The following is an 18,846-nucleotide window of genomic DNA, read 5'->3' as shown; positions in this document are numbered from 1 at the left end:
TTCATACATTTGTAGTATTTTGTTTTGAATCAGGAAATTTATATATACACACACACAAACATATATATATATATATATATATATATATATATATATATATATATATATATATATATATATATATACACATATATTCAGTATATAAAGTTGCTTTTCAGGGATACTGTAGCTTTAAGTGAGCTCTCCATGGTAAGTAGGAAGCGCGGCTGCTCGAGAACGTGCATTTTCTGCGCGCGTCGGTGTCGTGTGAAGACACAAAAATAATAATTTATGTAATAATTTAGCGACTCTCCTCGAAACCACAGTGCCAGCACATGAACGCGTGAGTTCGACCAGTCTTCGGGTAAGCACGTCGATTTAGTTCTTTATATTTGCCTATTCGGTTTCAGTTTGATAATGTTTACGATACAAAGGGGGGTTCCAGAGAACGAGCCGGCTTGCGTAGTGGCGAGGCCGCGCTGAGCCTTCCGTCCTGAGGCTTCCGCCCCTCGCCAGTTCCTAAACTAGTTTGTGTCTTCGTTTATATTTTAGCATTTTATTATTCACGTAGCACGTTGCCTGGAGTCTCTGTGTTGCTAGTTATCTAACAGGTAGCTTTTTGGATTGGAGGTAAGCCGGTAATAAACGTGGAGGTTTCAGTGCACCAATTGGCAGCGGAACGGAAGCCGGTTCCTCTGCGGTGTGTCTTAGCTCTGCTGAGCGGCGAGCGGTGCAGCCTGAGCCGCTAGCGATACAGCGACAGCGCGGTGCGAGACTCGGGCTCTAAAGCCTACCGAATTGGTGGACTTAAACAAAGAAAGCTGGGTATTTATGAAGTAAATATGTTACTAAACACTTCAGTAGAACTGTCCGCGTTTATAATAACGATGTCGTGGATATGAAAGTAGTTTGTGGAAAAGAATAAGTAGATTTTAATGTTTTTTTTTTTTTTTCGGGCGTTCGGAGCTGAAGCCGTGTGTGCTAAAGGCTCCTGATAGGGAACACGAGCACGACGCAGCCGCTGTGTCTGTAACCTTAAAGGTCTTTTATGAACGTTCCTTCAGTTTAATTAAACAACTTTCACTCCGTCTGATCATAGGTAGTAAAATGTGCGTTTTTTTTTTTTTTTGTTTTTTTTGTTTTTTTTTGGTAAAACGTATTAGTAAGAATGGGTCACGGAATAAACGTTTCACTTATTAATAGCTGCTGGAATAAATAAAAAAAAACTTTCTGTGATTTAATCATAATATCGGAATGAGACTGATTCACCTGCTGGATAAACCGCACAGAGGAAGTAAACATTATAAAGACATCGGCGGAGAATCACCTGTAACATCAAAATTTAACACTATCATCATTGTTTTAGACACGAACGCATTACATTAACACCGATTTGTCACACCTTAACACTTGTATCAAGTATTTGATGTACAAAAAAAATCAAAATATATATTTTTTCTTCTCGGCAGTAACGGAATTCTTTCACAAGGTGAAAATTTAGCTAAATTTCTGCTTCAGTTTGCAACTAATTTCTGATACCTGGGATTTTATGTGATAAACACGAACAATGTTTTTGTCCATATAGCTAAATGTTGTTTAGTTATGAACTGGTTATCTTGGGAGATCAGACTCGCTTTTTGAAGGCGATTTCATGTTGTTCAGCCACCATCATAGGCAGAACCTCTCTGAGTCTGCAGGCAGTATTTTGGAGCACAAAGCTGGCTAGCAAAGAGGTCAAAAAGAGATGTACTGGTCGCAATAGGACCCGAGCAGACATAACATGATGCTGTTTGGTTATAATCTGAGTGATGAATTGGACTGACAATTAATCACATGGATTACCGCAAAATACAAGTTTACTTCAGCTGAACAGACACTTTCAGATTGCTCTAGAAGATCATTATGGCTTGGCAACCAGTTAGAGGCTAAATGATACAAAGCTGTGATGTAGCATTGCGTGACCAGACAATAGTTCCAAAAGTAAAATTTTAAAATATTAATATGTTGAATGCTATAACAAATGAAAGTGTGTTTTTTAATTGGAACTTTTTTGTTTTTCTCTTTTTTTAGAATGTTACGAGGTCACAGATAGAGGTTCCAGGCAACACCTTCCCCCTCTTCTGTCCTTCTATAATGTTTCTGAAAACGGTTCCTCCTGTGGTGGCAGTTCACTCAGAATGGAGGTCCGGTAAGAGCTTGAGCCTGCCACTTTGCTTCAATGATAGTGCTTCAGACAGTGACTTTGTATCTTCTAGCGGAACCCCCATCCCGCACAAAGTCCAAATGATCATTGACAGCCTTTGCAGCACACAGTCCTCAGATATGAACAATGAGGTCAACTCTAGTGCCCAGTCTGCCCTCAACCTGCCCAAGCCATCATGTGGTGGCCACAAGTCTTGTCACATGGACACGCTAGCAAGGACTCGACGTGCAGCGACAGACAGCAGTAAGCTTCATGCATTTGGCTCTGATGCCACTGAAGGTTCAGATAGCGATGATTCTGTAGATCGAGGAATTGAGGAGGCGATTCAGGAGTACCTGAAAGAAAAAGTGGACCAAAAGCATAAAAGGGAGCCGGTGGAGGACCCAATACAGATAACAAAAGTCCAAGAGGAAGAATATTGTATGGCAGATGCACCTAAACAGGTCATACATTCCACCAAGGTGCTAACTAGTAGCAACACTACCCTGAAAGGTTCAAAAGGAATCCAGCCATTGGGAGGCTTGAAGAAAAAGAAAAAAACAATCAAAGAGACCCCGTTTGGAAAAACAGGTGCCTTTAAAGCTTTGCCTGCAAAAGCTCCACCTTCCTCTGGAACATCTTCCAGTTTGCCACAAGTGGATTGTACTTCACATTCACTCAAAATTAAAGAGGAAGATTTAATGGATTCAAGCAGTGATGATGGGATTGAAGAAGCCATACAGAAGTTTCAGCAAAAAGAGAAGGAGCGTCATGAGGGCTTGACGTGCGTTCAGCTGAAGGAAGTGCTGGACTCTAGTAGTGATGATGGCATTGAAGAGGCAATAAGGAACTACCAACAGGAAAGGCAAAAGGAAAAGGAACACAAACCTCACCCAAAGCAAAGTTGTTTGATGGCTGATCACATTGCTGTTAAGCCTCTTAAAAAACTAGCTAAGAAAAAGAACAGAAAGAAAAATGCAGTGGAACCTAAAGAAATTAAGTGTGCTTCTCCTAATCCTGTAGGCCTCTCTTTCAGCATGCTGCCTACATGTTGTGTGGTGGCAGGTGGAGATTCATTGTGCTCCACTAGAGGTGAAGAGCCAAATATTGGACAGCAAATTCATTCTACGCTCACAGTCAACACTACTGCTGAGCTGATGTGTGCCGAGGCCATCTTGGACATCTCCAAGACTGTGATGCCTTCAGCATTTGAGCCCAACTTGGACCTGGCCAGTACCCCAACAACAGAGACCGCATCTTTCCTTCCCACTGGTGTTTCACTGCAGAAATATGAAAAAAGTGATGAGAGCTCTGTGGACAGTGAGGATGGAATTGAGCAAGAGATTCGTAAATTTCTGGAGCATAAAGCAAAGCTGCATGAACAGGCATCCACAACTGACTACCCTGGAGTATCCACAGCCACTAAAGCTCCTCAACAGATCAAGGTGGAGGAGGATCAGAGCAAAGCACTAAGGCTGTCCTTTTCACGAAAAAGGAAACGGAAAGAAGATGGCATAAGTTGTAAACAAGGAATTTCTGGTAATACATTGAAAGAGGAGCCTCAACCCAAACCCCAAACCCAGAGTGAGTTCCCTCCTGTTACATGGCACACTTGTAGCTCGAATATTGTAAAGACTATTGACTATGCACATTGCTCTCCCCATCACAGCATTACAGAAGGATTCACATCCATAAACAAGGTTTCTAGCCTTGGAACCAGTCCCTCAGAGTATTTTTTTGGCTCTGAGAGGAACTACAGCAGTGAAAAGAGTAGCTCTTTGGACAGTGATGAGGATCTTGATGCAGCAATTAAAGATTTGCTCAAGACGAAGAAAAAGGTGAAGAAGAAAGTCCGGGACATGAAACTTAAAGCACGAAAGGGCCAGAAACCCATCCAACAACCAGGTACGGACACCTTAAAAAAACACAAATCTGTCAAGGATCAAAATTTGGTTCTTGCATCTGTGAAACCTGGTGTTATAAAAAGCAGCAAAGGGCTGATGAGCATATCCAGACAGGACAAAGGAGCTAAACCTAAATGTTTGAAGTCACAGAAAAATAGCAAAAATCCTAAAATCTCCACAAAGGAAGTCCAGGGCTCTGGATTCAAGATGGCAGTCCATGGAGTCCAATCTACACATGTTGATGAGGAGAGCAGCTCAGTGGACAGCGATGACAGCATTGAGCAAGAGATTCGTCGGTTCTTGGCTGAGAAAGCAAAAGGGTCTTCTACATCAGTGACTACCCAGAAGCAGGATAATGCTGGAGGTGCAGAAGAAACTGCCTTCAATACAATTGGAGCGAAAAATGTTAAAATAGAGGAGCTTTATACAAAGTCTTCTGATCTTTCAAGAGCTTCATTGAGCATGGACTTAAGTCAGAAAGAGCAAACGCAGGGCATTCCCCTGAACATTAAGGGACCACCTTCATCATTTGCCAGCTGCTGCACTTTGGAAGAGGACAGTAAGGGTGATCAATTGCATGAGAGAACTTTGCATGAGTGCAAGGATATCAGCTTAGAAACAGACAAGGACTGGGCTCAAAAGGTAACATTAAAGTTCACAGACAGAACTGATTCTGAAACATTTGTTATTAATGTAACTGATCCACAGGATCCCAAGAGTGCTGCACAGCACCAGAACCTGTTTCTGATGAAGCATGATAACTGCAGTATAGGTTCAGCTAGGGAAAAATGTTCAGAAGACCTGTCAAGCAGTTTGCAGAACAGGAGTAGAATTCCTCTTATAGAGGCTATTAGCACTGTGTGTCCCTCTCCCCCTCCAGTAGAAAAACACTTTCTTAGTTCCTCTTCACAGACTCTCATGGTTGCCAAGAAAGATTGCCAGGAAGGTCCTGCTGAGAGCAGGTCTGATTCATTCGATCTGTACAGTTGGGAAAGGAAAGGACAATGGGACCAACCTCCTAATCTGACCTCTAACAGCAGACATGCATCCTCAAATCCTGCACACCTATCTAGGCACCTGCCTCATTACCCCTCTCACCTTTCATGCGTCCCCCTACCCCTTGCCATATCCCAGCCACGTGCAGGTGCTAGCTTGGTCCACCTGCGCAGAGATCAGCCCTCAGTTGTAGCTCTGTCAGCTCACAAGTCCACTCACCTGCAGCTTAGAAATACACAGAAAGATACCAGAAAAACCAGTGAAGGGAGAGAGGAAGAGTCGGAAAGGTGCATAGATGAGACAGATGTAGACTCAGGTGAAGAGAAGACAGATAGGAGACAGCAGCAATGCAGCCAGTGAGTACAGGCCCTCTCTCTATTTTTCTTTCCTCTCCATCTGACAGAACCTGCAAAGAGCCAGCATAGACCCTGTGCATGTCTTTCCATCTACAGTATTCCTTTTGGCCTCTAATACTTCAGAGTGTTTGGGTATATGAAAAATTACTGCTATGTTTTAGCACATTTATGGTGATTCGTGTGTTTCTCATATAAAAGCTCTCATTCATTTTGACCCTATTTAGGGGAAGCATCATGTACATTCTTCATTCTTGGTGTATGTAAGTTGTTAATTCCGTTCATTGGACCGGAGCGGGGTTTTAACAAATGGATCAGTCAGATCAAAATCTGTGTTAGGAGTTATTTATTAAAATAAGTGCATCTTGTAGCTAAAATATTTGTCTTCAACAATTGTTTAAATATCCTAATGCATCTAGTTATGTAATTCACAGAGAGTAACGTATTTATGCTTCAAATCAAAATGCTATTAAATAAACCTCCCTCAGGCGAGCAGATAGAGTAGCAAAGAATGGTGAACAAACCATCACTTGACCAGTGCTCCAAAAGTTGTGGTGGGTGACATTTAATGGGTGACCAGAATGTGATTCCTTTTAAGGTTTCTTTTTTGCTTATTTTCTGCCCAGTGAGACAAAGACCTTTTGAATGGTATAGCTCTTAATGCAAGGGCCTGCAGGATAGTCCTCATCTTGATCTGTAGAGCAAATATAGAAAATATAAAGTTATGCAAAATGATTAATAGTGGTAAAATGTCAGTTTGCACCCAGCTCTATAACCTGATAATTGAGGATTTTGAAATTTGGTTTGGAATAAAAGCTTTGGGTCCATGTTGGCTCTGTACAGGTGAAAGTTCACATTAGCACTCCATCCTTGCACTCTCTCTATTGTTTGTATTAAGGTGGGTAATATGCTGATATAATGCAGTAGTGATACAATCCCTCTTGTTCTCTCACTTGCACCCTAGAAATTCCATTTGCTCAGCCATCATTCAAAATTAATGCAGAAAATGTTTTGTGTGCTTTATTCCAATCCCTTTCTATCCATGTTGTTTCAGATATTTTGTTGTTAAAAGGGACATTGGTTAGAATTACTCCATCATACTGTTATTCATAAAATATATGTGATATTTTCTGTTTTGTTTCACTTACCATAAATTGATTTTTTTTAATGCAGAATAAAGAGCAGTTCTTCTTGAACACTTCTTATATGGTTATAGTGGTAAAAGAATTGGGGCAAAAAAATGTAAATGTTCTAACAAACATATGTTTTATCAAGAACTACATATTCTGGTAAGAACCTTTTAGCACAAAATGGAATACTACGAAGTCTGCAAGCAGGACTGAGATTTAGCTCATTTAGATTCATTATCATCTCACCTTTCTAATCTTCTACAATGCATCAGTTTCTCTGGCCTTCACCCGGAGAACCCCCAAGTCTGAAAACACTGACGTTTTTGCAGGTCTGACATGCACCTGATATAGCATAAGCTAAAACGAAGAGCTGTTTAAAGTGAATCAGGCTGTGCAACGATCATGCCTATATAAGTGTCTTTCTATATCCATAAGATGCTAAATTAGTCGTTTATTTTGGAAGCCCCCTCTGCATTGCACATGCTTGTTGACTTCTATAACACATTATATCTCACAGTATTTATTAAATCGTTAATGAACGCCCTGAGAACCATTGCGGTAGATGCAGAGAAAGTAAAATATATTTCTACCTCAGCACTTTAACTCTTCTTACACTGTCAGCTAAGTATGATAGTAAACTTTGGTGGGGTCAACATTTCTATATTAACATACCATCCTTCAAAATACTGGGGTAAAGGATTTACTTGTTTTATTCCCTTTCTTTAGTGCAATTTAAAATCAGTCAGTGTCTCTCCATACCACATGATGGTGCCATAAGCTGCTTAAATGGAAACTTGGCCAGTATCACATAAAAAAACATGCTGTTATATTGCTGTTCAGATGAACTGTAAGCTGTCATGTTTTGTTCATTTATATATTCATACAACTAGAGGACACGTTCATTTAGATCACGTAAAACCAGTTATAACCGAGCACTTTCTTTCATTTGGCCGTCTTATTTCTCACCTACCATTACATGATTTCATATGCATGGAGAAGATCTAAAAGTTGTTTTTTTTTTTTTTTTACATTTCAGTGGTTCTAATGAAGCTATTTCAGCATGAATTAAACCTCACTATTTCTATGTATAAAATCCCCTTATCTGATCACTTCTTTGTCGCCTGGGCCAAATGTACGTTACAAAGGCCTGTGTACACAAAAAGTACAATCAGCTCTAAACTGTACTGGTTTAGTGGATTGCGGCATTTGAGTGTTTGTACCCAAACCTTAGATGTGAGCATATCTGGATCTAGCATGTTTGACCAGAATGACTGAATAATAATGAATGAATGTTCCTTTTACATTCTATGTATGTAGAAATATTTTCATAACAGTACAGGTATTTTGTCACATTTGATCTGTGAATCACAAAGGATCTTGCTGGAAAGGATTTGATATGTGTCTATAATGTGTAACCTTTTTTTTCCCCCATATCTATTTTTTCTTCTTTTTTTTTTTTTACACACACAAAAATGTATGCTAACATACTTGAAAAGTTTACTAGCATGCAAAATGCAGAGAGGGAGTCTTTTTTTGCTAAGCTGTTTACAGATTTGTTTGTCTGTCAACATACTGTCATAATTATTTGTTTGTCATACTTATTTGTTCCTGATCTCTGCCCTTATTCATTTAGTTATTCATTCATTTAATTCAACAGCTGCATGTATGCTGCGTGAATACACATTTTCTGTGGTTTGCTTATTATTAGCTGCCATTTCACAATATCAATAATATGTAAATGCACAAGGCAAGCATTGCAATTGGTAGTCAAGCATTTACAGGTCATCAGGTGCACACTGTGATCAGATTTCAGGTAGGTGTAAATGCAGTCTGATCCTGTCAGACTGACCTTAAGCAGAAATATGAATATGTACCCAGAAACCAGGACCCAGAAAGGACTCTTGTGATATACCAATTTCTGCAATCATAGGTTGTCTCATAACAGCTAGTTTCCAAGTAGGCATTTTCTTTAGTTGAGGAAAAGTTAGAACAGGTTCTTTAACTACAGTAATCTCTGAGGATTAGAACAGACTACCTTCCCTGCCTCTTGGAATAGTGTGTGGGAGAAATTATATCACAGTGTGTGCAGAATAGATCCAAGAATACACAAGTATGCGTGAACACAAAGCTGAGACCAGAGCATTTGTTGATGATATATGAATATAGAGACAGATAATAAGTCAAGGTGTAAGGGGATTTTGTTATCATTTTGTGTGTCAAATGTTTTTGTTTGTGCATTTTATAATGAAAAGTTTATTTATTTTAATTTTGTACAGGAGATTCTTCTGGGTTGTCACCTTTTACTGTTTTTGCATTAAATTGAGCTTTTTTGTCCAGCTTACAGGCCATAGGCCAGATACACCAAGTGTCTTAAAAATGTAATAAACAGTGATGCTCAAACATTTGCCTGTGAATAGAGCTGCATTATTAGCATTATAGTCATAATTTTTGGATTCTTTAAACCTACTGATATCATGTGCTTAGACAGTACATACTCCCCATACAGTTTGTTTTGACTGCGCAGGGTAAGGTGCTTATGAATATGTGACAAGTTTAACATCCTTTAGCTGAAGTGTCCTGTTTCTGCACTGAATTATGTAAAGTCACATTGTTTTTGCTGTGAATTTTTTTTGAGCATTCATGTGTGCAGGGATGGAATCACTTCATGATTCAGTCATATGCTCTTATTGGTTAGCTCACCTGCTAACAAGGGAAGTGAATCTGACAAGGGAAGTGAATAACACTGATGCACTACAACAGCAGAATAAAATCAGGTACCACTCCAGCCAAGAACAAGCATCTGGGCCTCTCGTGGGCACAGATTCACTGTACCTGGCCAGTTGAAGACCAGGAGATTCCTGTTCTTTCCTGAAAGGAGTAGAACCCAATTATGTTTTGTGTAACTTTTTGTGTAAAAAATGATTATCTTTGTTATTATATCTTTCCTGGCAGCTTAAACCAATCTGGCCATTTTCCTTAGTCCTCACAAAGTGTTTCTACCCATTACCAGCAAATCTTTTAAGTTCTGTAAAATGCCATAGATAGGAATGGAGACTTTGGCGGCAATGTCATCACCTTGACCAAGCCACGTTCTTGAATTTCTTCAAATTTTAATTAAAATTTTGTCACATACACAATCATGCACAGTATGTCATGTAGTGAAATGCTTTGTACGACTGTCCAAAAAAATAGCCAATATTATAAGGCACAGGTGAATACAACATAAGAGGAAATTTTATATATATAATCATGGAAAGTATATCAGAAAAATATAAATATATATGAAACAAATGTATAAAAATATGAAATATGTTCAGAAAAAATATAATTAGAGAAAGAAAATATAATCAGAAACATACATAGCGTAATGCAGTGATGTGCATGAGAACGGACATAAAGGAAACAGTATATGGACATCTGTAACTGTTAAAGTGCTAGGATGTGCATGTAGTGAAAGTGTGCAATGAACAAATGTTCAAGTATGGTATTTGTTGAGCAGTTCAGAAACGGGTAGGCCCTCTTATCGTTGTTGGGGATCAGGCCTACCACAACTGTGTCGTCAGCAAAGTTGGTGATGGTGGTGGAGTCGGGAGTGGCCATGCAGTCGTTTGTGTACAGTGAGTACACTAGGGGGGCTCAGAACACAACTCTGGGGGCACCAGTGCTGTTTGTGAGAAATGTTTGCCAACCCATACTGTTTGTGGTCTGTTAGGCAGTCCATCGAACATATGGTTTGGTTAAGTCCCAGGACCTCCAACTTAGAGATGAGTATGTAGACAATAGTTTACAAACAGCATTTTAACATTCTCTTTCTGGTGTCCATGTGTGAGATATATTGCCGGGTGTGCAATAACGTCCTCAGTGGAGTGGTTGGGACGTTATGCAAACAGTAGGGAGTCCAGGTTATCGAATAGTGAAGAAGTGATGAAGGATCTTGCGTCTCTCAAAGCACCTCGTCATTATGGAGGTTAGGGCTACTGGGCGATAGTCATTGCATACAATATTTAATAATGATAGTGAGTTAATAAGATGATACAGGGATTTTTGTGACCAATCGTATTAGAGATAACATCTCTGACAGCACAGAAATATCATATATATAGTCAGTAGTCAGTATTTGGTGTATTGTCCTTTTGCAGTTAAAGCGGTGAGTTGTCTTCAAAGTCTGTATGAGCTTTTCACATTTTGATTTGGGCATTTCTCTCATTTCCTAAACACAACTTTTATTAATGAAGGTGAGCGTGTTGATGGACAGCAGTTGGGTTTAGGTCATGGTTTTGTGTTCTTGCCCTGTGCCTTAAGTCATTATCTTGATGGGATGCAAGTTTTCACTCTATACATGGGTTTGTCTCAGATTGAACCAGGTTTGTCTCAAGAAGTAGCTATCTACAGTGGTGTGAAAAAGTGTTCTCCCCTTCCTGATTTTTTTTTTTTGCACGTTTGTCACACTTTAATGTTTCAGATCAAACAAATTTAAATATTAGTCAAAGATAACAAGTAAACACAACATGCAGTTTTTAAATCAAGGTTTGTATTATTAAGGGAAAATACAAACCTACATGGCCCTGTGTGAGAACATGTTTGCCCCTAAACCTAATAACTGGTTGGGCCACCCTTAGCAGCAAGAACTGCAATCAAGCGTTTGCGATAACTGTAATGAGTCTGTTACAGCGCTATGGAGGAATTTTGGTCCACTCATCTTTGCAGAATTGTTGTAATTCAGCCACATTAGTGGGTTTTCGTTGCTACGCTCTCGGGGTAATCTTGGTCGGCCAGCCACTCCTGGGAAGGTTCACCACTATTCCATGTTTTTGCCATTTGTGGATAATGGCTCTCACTGTGGTTTGCTGGAGTCCCAAAGCTTTAGAAATGGCTTTATAACCTTTTCCAGTCTAGTAGATCTCACTTACTTTCTTTCTCATTTGTTCCTGAATTTCTTTGGATCTCTGCATGATGTGTAGCATTTGAGGATCTTTTGGTCAACTTCACTTTGTAAGTCACGTCTTATTTAAAGGTGGGGTGCACGTTGTTCCAAAAATGCTGCAGAAAACTGAGTCGGGCCGACTAACAAAACAAACGTGTAGCCAATAAGCAGAAAGGGGTGTGTCTTTTCAATATGCGATGGAGAGAGTGTTCAGTGCGCATGTCTGACATTAGCCGAAAGCGATTGAAAGATTGACTGCAAGTCTTTGAGCCTGCAACATGTGCACACGCCTGTCTGCAGCAACTTTACGACCTCTGCCTCTAACGTTACCTCTACCTCGGGTTCTAGGTGTTGAACGTCGTCCATTTGACCTGTATTACCATAGTATTACTCATTGAGTTCATTTATTGATAAAAACATACCCTCGGCCAGCTGCCCCAGCAGGTTCCGCCATAATAGTTGCCTGGGTTGCGTATGTATGTGTGGGGCAGAGCTACCAAAAAGGGTTGGACCCATTTGGGTTAGGGGCGTGTATGTTTAGGTGATTTCAAATGTCAACATTGGCTTTCAGAGATTGTGCATAAGTGAGATAAGTGATTTCTTGATTGCAAACCGGTGTGGCAGTAATCAGGCCTGGGTGTGGCTAGAGAAATTGAACTCCGGTGAGATAAACCACAGTTATGTTTTAACAGGGAGGACAAACACTTTTTCACACAGGGCTATGTGGGTCTGGATTTTGTTTGTTTTTGATTATATGACTTGTGTTACTCTGCTGTATTTGGACTGCTCCAAAATAATGCAAATCAAAATCTTTTTTGAAAAGCTCATGTTACTTGCCTTAGCCAACAAGAAGTGAAGCTTTATGTTAACCTTTCTCAGAAGTGGCATTTTTTCCTACTCTCTGATAGAGGCCAGATATTTGAAGAGCTGTTGATGATGAGGTCTGCACAGGTTATTTGAACTCATTCAGTGTCATATCTGGACGCTTGGACAGACTATTCTCACCTGTGATCAACATTTTTTGGTTTATTTTAATGGCTTACACAATATTCTTAGGATGGTTTAGAGTTTTGCTGGTTTTTATAACCATTTCCAGCTTCATCTTGAAGCTTCAAGGTAGTTCCTTGGTCAAGGTAGTTCCTTGGTCCATGGTCAAGGAACTAGCAGGACTAATCAGATTGGCCATTGTAGCTGTGTGAATCCTCAAAACAGGAACATATAATTGGTCAGTGGAGTAATTTTGGCCAACATCCCCCCACATTAAATTCATTCATTCATTCATCTTCTACCGCTTATCCGAATTACCTCGGGTCACGGGGAGCCTGTGCCTATCTCAGGCGTCATTGGGCATCAAGGCAGGATACACCCTGGACGGAGTGCCAACCCATCGCAGGGCACACACACACTCATTCACTCACACAATCACACACTAGGGACAATTTTCCAGAGATGCCAATCAACCTACCATGCATGCCTTTGGACCGGGGGAGGAAACCGGAGGAAACCCCCGAGGCACGGGGAGAACATGCAAACTCCACACACACAAGGCGGAGGCGGGAATCGAACCCCGACCCTGGAGGTGTGAGGCGAACGTGCTAACCACTAAGCCACCGTGCCCCCCATCCCACATTAAATTATTCGCATAAAATCTTAATTGATAAACTACTTGCAGTGCTTTCACTTTTCATACAGAAAGGGAAAAAAGCAACTCTAAAGGCAGTTATTGAGCTCTGTAAAATGCAATATGCATAACACATTTTGGAAGAATATTTAAACTGTAAAACTGGCTATTTTTTTCAGAGAGAATGTACTGTACAGTCATATGGTAGCAGTGCAGTTTATGTAGGTCTAATTAGTGTTGCTGCAACTATAATACAGCTTACTAATATACATTTAATCTGCTTTTAAAACTGCTTTTGTAGTGCAGTCACTCACACTCACATTTACATTGGTCTCATCATAAGACTGTTGTTGGATCTTTCTTCATATTTAAATGTGTCAGATAGTCATAGTTTAATGTTTATATGCCTGTGTAGTATTCCTTTAATTTATTTAATTTTGAACCTTTACTGAAGGATACATTAGTATACCCACCATCTATATGCATATGTGTGCATTTGTTTGTGTTGCTCCACCAGATCTTGGTCCACCTGTATTGATCCAGGTGCGCTTCTCAGTCCCTACATTGCCCTTAACTCAGAGGAAAGGAGCCAGAAATTCAGACACAATAAGCAGGTACTATTACTTGTAGTCTGTATTGAAAGTAAATAAGGCTAAGCTGCCTTTTCACTCAAACATTGACTTTATATGGAAACAAGCTAGGTCAATACTGAAATGAAAATCAAAACGTTTAATTCAATTAAATTTTCTTAACATAAGCCTAATGATTCTCTATTATTTTTTTCCAAGCCTATTGGACTGTATTTTATGTAATTTCTGTCTGAATGATATATCCAAAACTTATTAACCATTACTATTACTCTGACATTTTTTCAATAAAGTATTCCTTTTATGTTTAACATATTTAGAAAACCGTTTAGAAACAATTTAGAAAACTGATTAACATTATAAAATAGTAGGTAAAACCCAAATTCCTAAAATGTTTTTAGTAATATAACAGAGTATAGAAAATAACACAGTAAATGAGTCTGCTCTTTATGAAAACATTTGTTGTGTTGATAAAATTCTAAGGTGTATCAAAGTAAATGAACAGAAGAAAAATCTAAATCAAATCAATATTTGCTGTGACTATCATTGGCCAGCATCAATTCTTCTAGGTATACTTGCACAGTTTTTGAAGGAACTCTGCAGTTGAACTAACCACAGATCTTCTGTGGATATAGACTGCCTCAAATCCCTCTATCTCTTGATTTAATCTCAGACATATTCAACGATTTTGAGATCATGGCTCTTTGGGATCAAACCATCATGTCCAGCACTCTTTTCTATGCTGAAGATAGATCTTAAAGAATAAATTTGGGACCAATCAGACACCTTCCTGATTGCACTGCAATATCTGCCTGCATTTCTCAGCATTGAGGACATGTGCTTTTGCTTCTGTTCCTGTGGGGGACACCACTCCACTTCCATGTTTTCTGTGGGAATGCCGCCTCGCTTCTTGTCCATGGGGTAGGTCACAGATCAGAATGGTTTGTTTATTTACAGTATCTCATTGAAGTGAGTACACCCCTTACATTTTTGTAAATATTTTATTATATCTTTTCATGTGACAACACTGAAGAAATTACACTTTGCTACAATGTACAGTAGTGAACTGCCTTAACTCTCTTGGGCTTGGAGTTCACCAGAGCATCACAGGTTGTCACTGGAGTCCTCTTCCACTCCTCCATGATGACATCACAGAGCTGGTGGATGTTAAAGACCTTGCATTCCTCCACCTTCCGTTTGAGGAGGATTTAGGATAGGATAGGATTTAGGTCTGGAGACATGCTTGGCCAGTCTATCATCTTTACCCTCAGCTTATTTAGGAAGGCAGTGGTCATCTTGGAGGTGTGTTTGGGGTGGTTATCATGTTGGAATACTCCCTTGCGGCTCAGTCTCCAAAGGGAGGGGATCATGCTCTGCTTCAGTAGATCACAGTACATGGTGTTGTATGTACCCTCAATGAACTGTAGCTCCTCAGCAGCACTCATGTAGCCCCTGACCCTCCCACTACCATGCATGACGGTAGGCAATACACACTGGTCTTTTACTCCTCACCTGGTTGCCGCCACACACGCTTAACACCATCTGAAAAAAATACGTTTATTTTGGTCTCATCAGACCACAGGACATGGTTCCAGTAATCCATGTCGGTCTTCTTGTCTTCAGCAAACTGTTTGTGGGCTTTCTTGTGCATCATCTTTTAAAGAGGCTTCCTTCTGGGTTGACAGCTATGCAGACCAATTTGATGCAATTTGACACTGTCACCCCACCCCCTTCACCCCACCCATTCATACGTATAATTCCCAAACACAACCTCTGGATATGGCACTGACCATGTGCATTCAACTTCTTTGGTCAACCATGGCGAAGCCTGTTCTGAGTGGAACCTGTCCTGTTAAACCTCTGTATGGTCTTGGCCACCATGCTGCAGCTCAGTTTCAGGGTCTTGGCAATCTTCTTATAGCCTCCATCCCATTCACACCTGAGATCTTGTAACACTAACGAGTCACATGAAACCAAGAGAAAATAGCTAATTGGGCCCAATTTGGACATTTTCACTTAGGATTTTTACACTGTTATACAAGCTGTACACTCACTACTGTACATTTTAGCAAAGTGTCATTTCTTCAGTGTTGTCACATGAAAAGATATGATAAAATATTATAAAAATGTGAGGGTTGTACAGACTTCTGTGAGATACTGTACACCCCCCCACCCAGCTGGTTAAACCCCCTTTTTTTCTCTTCCCACTGCTCCTCTGGAGACACGTCCCAGTGTGGGCATTGGACTCCAGCCCTTAAGCAAAAAACCTGCCTCCATCTAAAGCCAAATATTTCAATTGTTATTCTCATCAGTCCAGAGCACCTGCACCTTAGCATTGTTTCCATGTCAGAGGTATAGCTTTTTGGCCACAATTCTTCCATGAAGACCACTTTACCGGACAATAGATGGGTGTACCTGTGTCCTGTGTAACTGGTTTCTGCCAATTCTTTGCCGATGGCTCTGTTGGACATTTTCCGAGGTCAAAGGGAAGTAACCATGATGTGTCTTTCATCCGCTGCATTAAGTTTGGCAAAATTAAGGGGCGAAAATCCCTGAAACAAGATCTGAAAGCCTCTTGGCTGGATGCAAAAAGAGTTTACTAACTATGTAGGTTGCCCAAGTTGCTGCGGGCCTTTTTCCTTTTCTGTTATTTTGAAAATGTAGATGAAATTAAAAAAATTATTTTGTTTAAAATATAAAGGGAATGTGTCATCTGTAACTTTATGCTTTTTGGAGATCATTTCATTTTCCACTTGCTTAACTGTTCACATAAACAGAAATTTTGACCAGGGGTGCCTAAACGTTCGCATGCCACTGTAGTACCTCATCTTCATTCATCAGAGCCTCTCAGTCCGTGGCAAGGCATTTCTTTTTGGCGGGACTCTGCTTTCAGCTTAAGTAGAGGATCAGATGCTCTTCCCCTTCAAAGGCTTGGCAGAAGATGGCAGAGACTACTCCAAGAGGGGTTTTAATCTCATGGTGGACCAGTGAATGCAGACACGGAAGAGGATGGTCCTATACATTTTTTAGGAGATTAATGGTGCCTTACATGCTTAACAGGCTTTTTGAGGACTGTGTACAGTCCAGCAGGTGAGGAACTTGCAAGCAGAATTTGGGACAAGGGCACCTGATTGTTTTGGGGTTGTGCTGGTTGATTGCGGACTCGTTTCTGGTCTCTTTGCACCTTCTCCATATACTCCCTTATGATTGGGGCCACTCAGTTGATTCGCACTTGAAGCTATGGACATATTCAATAAGTGAGCAGAATGCTTCTACCAAACTTAGCAGACCAAGTCCAGCAGTCCTTGAGGTTGCCATCTAAAGAGGAGCTCAAAGAGCGAAAAGTTAATGGATGCTTGCAGAGTCTCTCGGGCGGCAAAGAGGAAGTATGTGAGAAGGTCTCAGTTCTTCCCTTTCTTGTCTAACCCTGTTTCAGCATGCTGTTGTGATGCTCGACCAGCCTGTTCATCTGGGGGTGGTAGACAGACGCCCTCAGGGACCCTCAGTTGAAGTGTTGGATGCTTGAGTATGCTCAACCCTGCCTGTTAAAATAGTGACCATTCAGGGACATTTGTGTATCACTGAGAAGAACTTGTGATGTCAACTGCAGCTAAATGTTTTAAGATTTCTAAAAATTGACCTTTGGTTCATGTCACAATCCTATAAAGATAACGTGTTTTTAGTCAAGTTACACTATACGGCCAGTATGTGAGCACCTGACACTCATGCCGGTATGTGGTTCTTCCCTGTACTGCTTCCACAAATAAGGAACACACAATTGTCTAGCATATTTCCACAGGAATTACAAGGCCCAACCTGTTTTATGATGACAGTGCATCTGTTCACAATGCAAGGTCCATGAAGGCATTGTTTGACAAGACAAATGTAGAAGAATTTGAATGGCTTGCACAGTGCCCCTACCTCAACCCCACTGAACACCTTTTGGTATGAACTGGAACATTGGCTACACCCATGCCTTCTTTCCGCACCTCAGTGCCTGGCCATTATAATGCTCTTGTGTCCGAATTGGCAAATCTCCACAGCTATGCACCAAAATGTAGTACAATTCATTCCTAATAGAGCGGAGGTTACTATTTTATTATTATATCATATCAGCTTAAGGGGAATAGATCTGGAATGGGATTTTTACCAATACACATGTATATAACTATGTATAATAAAAAAATGCATTTTTTTCCAGTGTACATTGTCATTATGCACAATGTATAACTGAAGAAATTTCAGATTATAAGTGACAATAGGATTAGTGACTGTTTTTATATACATTTCTTAAACATATAAAATATATTTAAGAATGCATAGAAATGTTTATAAAATATTTTTATGCATTTTTAAATTTATTTTATATGTTTAAGAAATGTATATAAAACAGTAAAAAATAATTTAATGCATTTTTAAAGACTGACACCTTTGTTTATCTTGGTTATTAAGAGCTGGTTTGGTTCATTTCAAGCAGTGTAAAGTTCAGATCAATCACTTGTCAGTTGCATGTAGTTTATGCCTACAGTATGCATTCAGGAGATTGAGGGCTGAAAGTGTGAGTTAAGCTTAGTTTATGATCTTAAGATACAGTAATTGTAATGGAAAATTGAACAACATTTGAGCAGAAAAAGATGCTATAATTATGTTCAGTGGTGCTATAATGATGTAAAATAAAGGTATATTTTATAGCTGCAATGTGTGTTATAAGAGCCTTTCGATTGTGGCTACATAGCTATAAATCTTTACTTAAAATTACTGAGCCACTAATGTACAATGTATATACAATGTAATTCAAAACAATCTGATAGGTCTGAGTCTGCATGTTACAGAGATGCAGAGTCCTGAAAGCTGCGAGAAGGAAACTGCAGTTTGTGTTCAGCAGTGCAACGATGAAGAGCTTATGATGATTCATACATGAAAGATACTCTATAAGAGATGTGCTACCGTACCATTATGTGGTAATTATACTGTTTATGCGTTCCTTTTTTTTTTAAAGTTGATTTTTCAGTTGATTTTCAATTACTTGGCTGTGTAAATATTTTGTTATGTATGCAGTGGTCTTCTGACCATGATGATTTCTTTACTTTTGAACAATGTTGTGTTTTAAAAGAAGTTGATGCAGTGAGTGTCACAAATTATTGTTTTATTTTGAAAAAAAATGTATTCC

The 18,846-nt window shown here is 39.8% G+C and overlaps 1 protein-coding gene across 1 annotated transcript; it reads left to right on the top strand.

Annotated features, from left to right (window-relative positions):
* The first annotated feature begins 200 nt into the window (after positions 1-200).
* Positions 201-18,673, top strand: ppp1r26 (protein phosphatase 1, regulatory subunit 26). Its single transcript, XM_060890562.1, has 4 exons — positions 201-343; positions 2,050-5,417; positions 13,607-13,703; positions 18,509-18,673. The coding sequence occupies exons 2-4, from the start codon at positions 2,113-2,115 to the stop codon at positions 18,581-18,583; spliced, it is 3,477 nt and encodes a 1,158-aa protein (XP_060746545.1). The 5' UTR covers positions 201-343; positions 2,050-2,112; the 3' UTR covers positions 18,584-18,673.
* Positions 18,674-18,846: the final 173 nt, after the last annotated feature.

The sequence above is a fragment of the Tachysurus vachellii genome, chromosome 17 (assembly GCF_030014155.1).
Source record: "Tachysurus vachellii isolate PV-2020 chromosome 17, HZAU_Pvac_v1, whole genome shotgun sequence".
NCBI lineage: Eukaryota > Metazoa > Chordata > Actinopteri > Siluriformes > Bagridae > Tachysurus > Tachysurus vachellii.
Note: the sequence above shows the minus strand (reverse complement) of the source record. Positions and strands in the feature narration are given on the sequence as shown.

Bases quoted from the DNA above. Each gene is read 5' to 3' on its own strand.
- ppp1r26 (XM_060890562.1), top strand. From the start codon at position 2,113: ATGTTTCTGAAAACGGTTCCTCCTGTGGTGGCAGTTCACTCAGAATGG. The intron at 5,418-13,606 runs GTGAGTACAGGC...TTGCTCCACCAG, and splicing joins AGACAGCAGCAATGCAGCCA to ATCTTGGTCCACCTGTATTG. The intron at 13,704-18,508 runs GTACTATTACTT...TGCATGTTACAG, and splicing joins AATTCAGACACAATAAGCAG to AGATGCAGAGTCCTGAAAGC.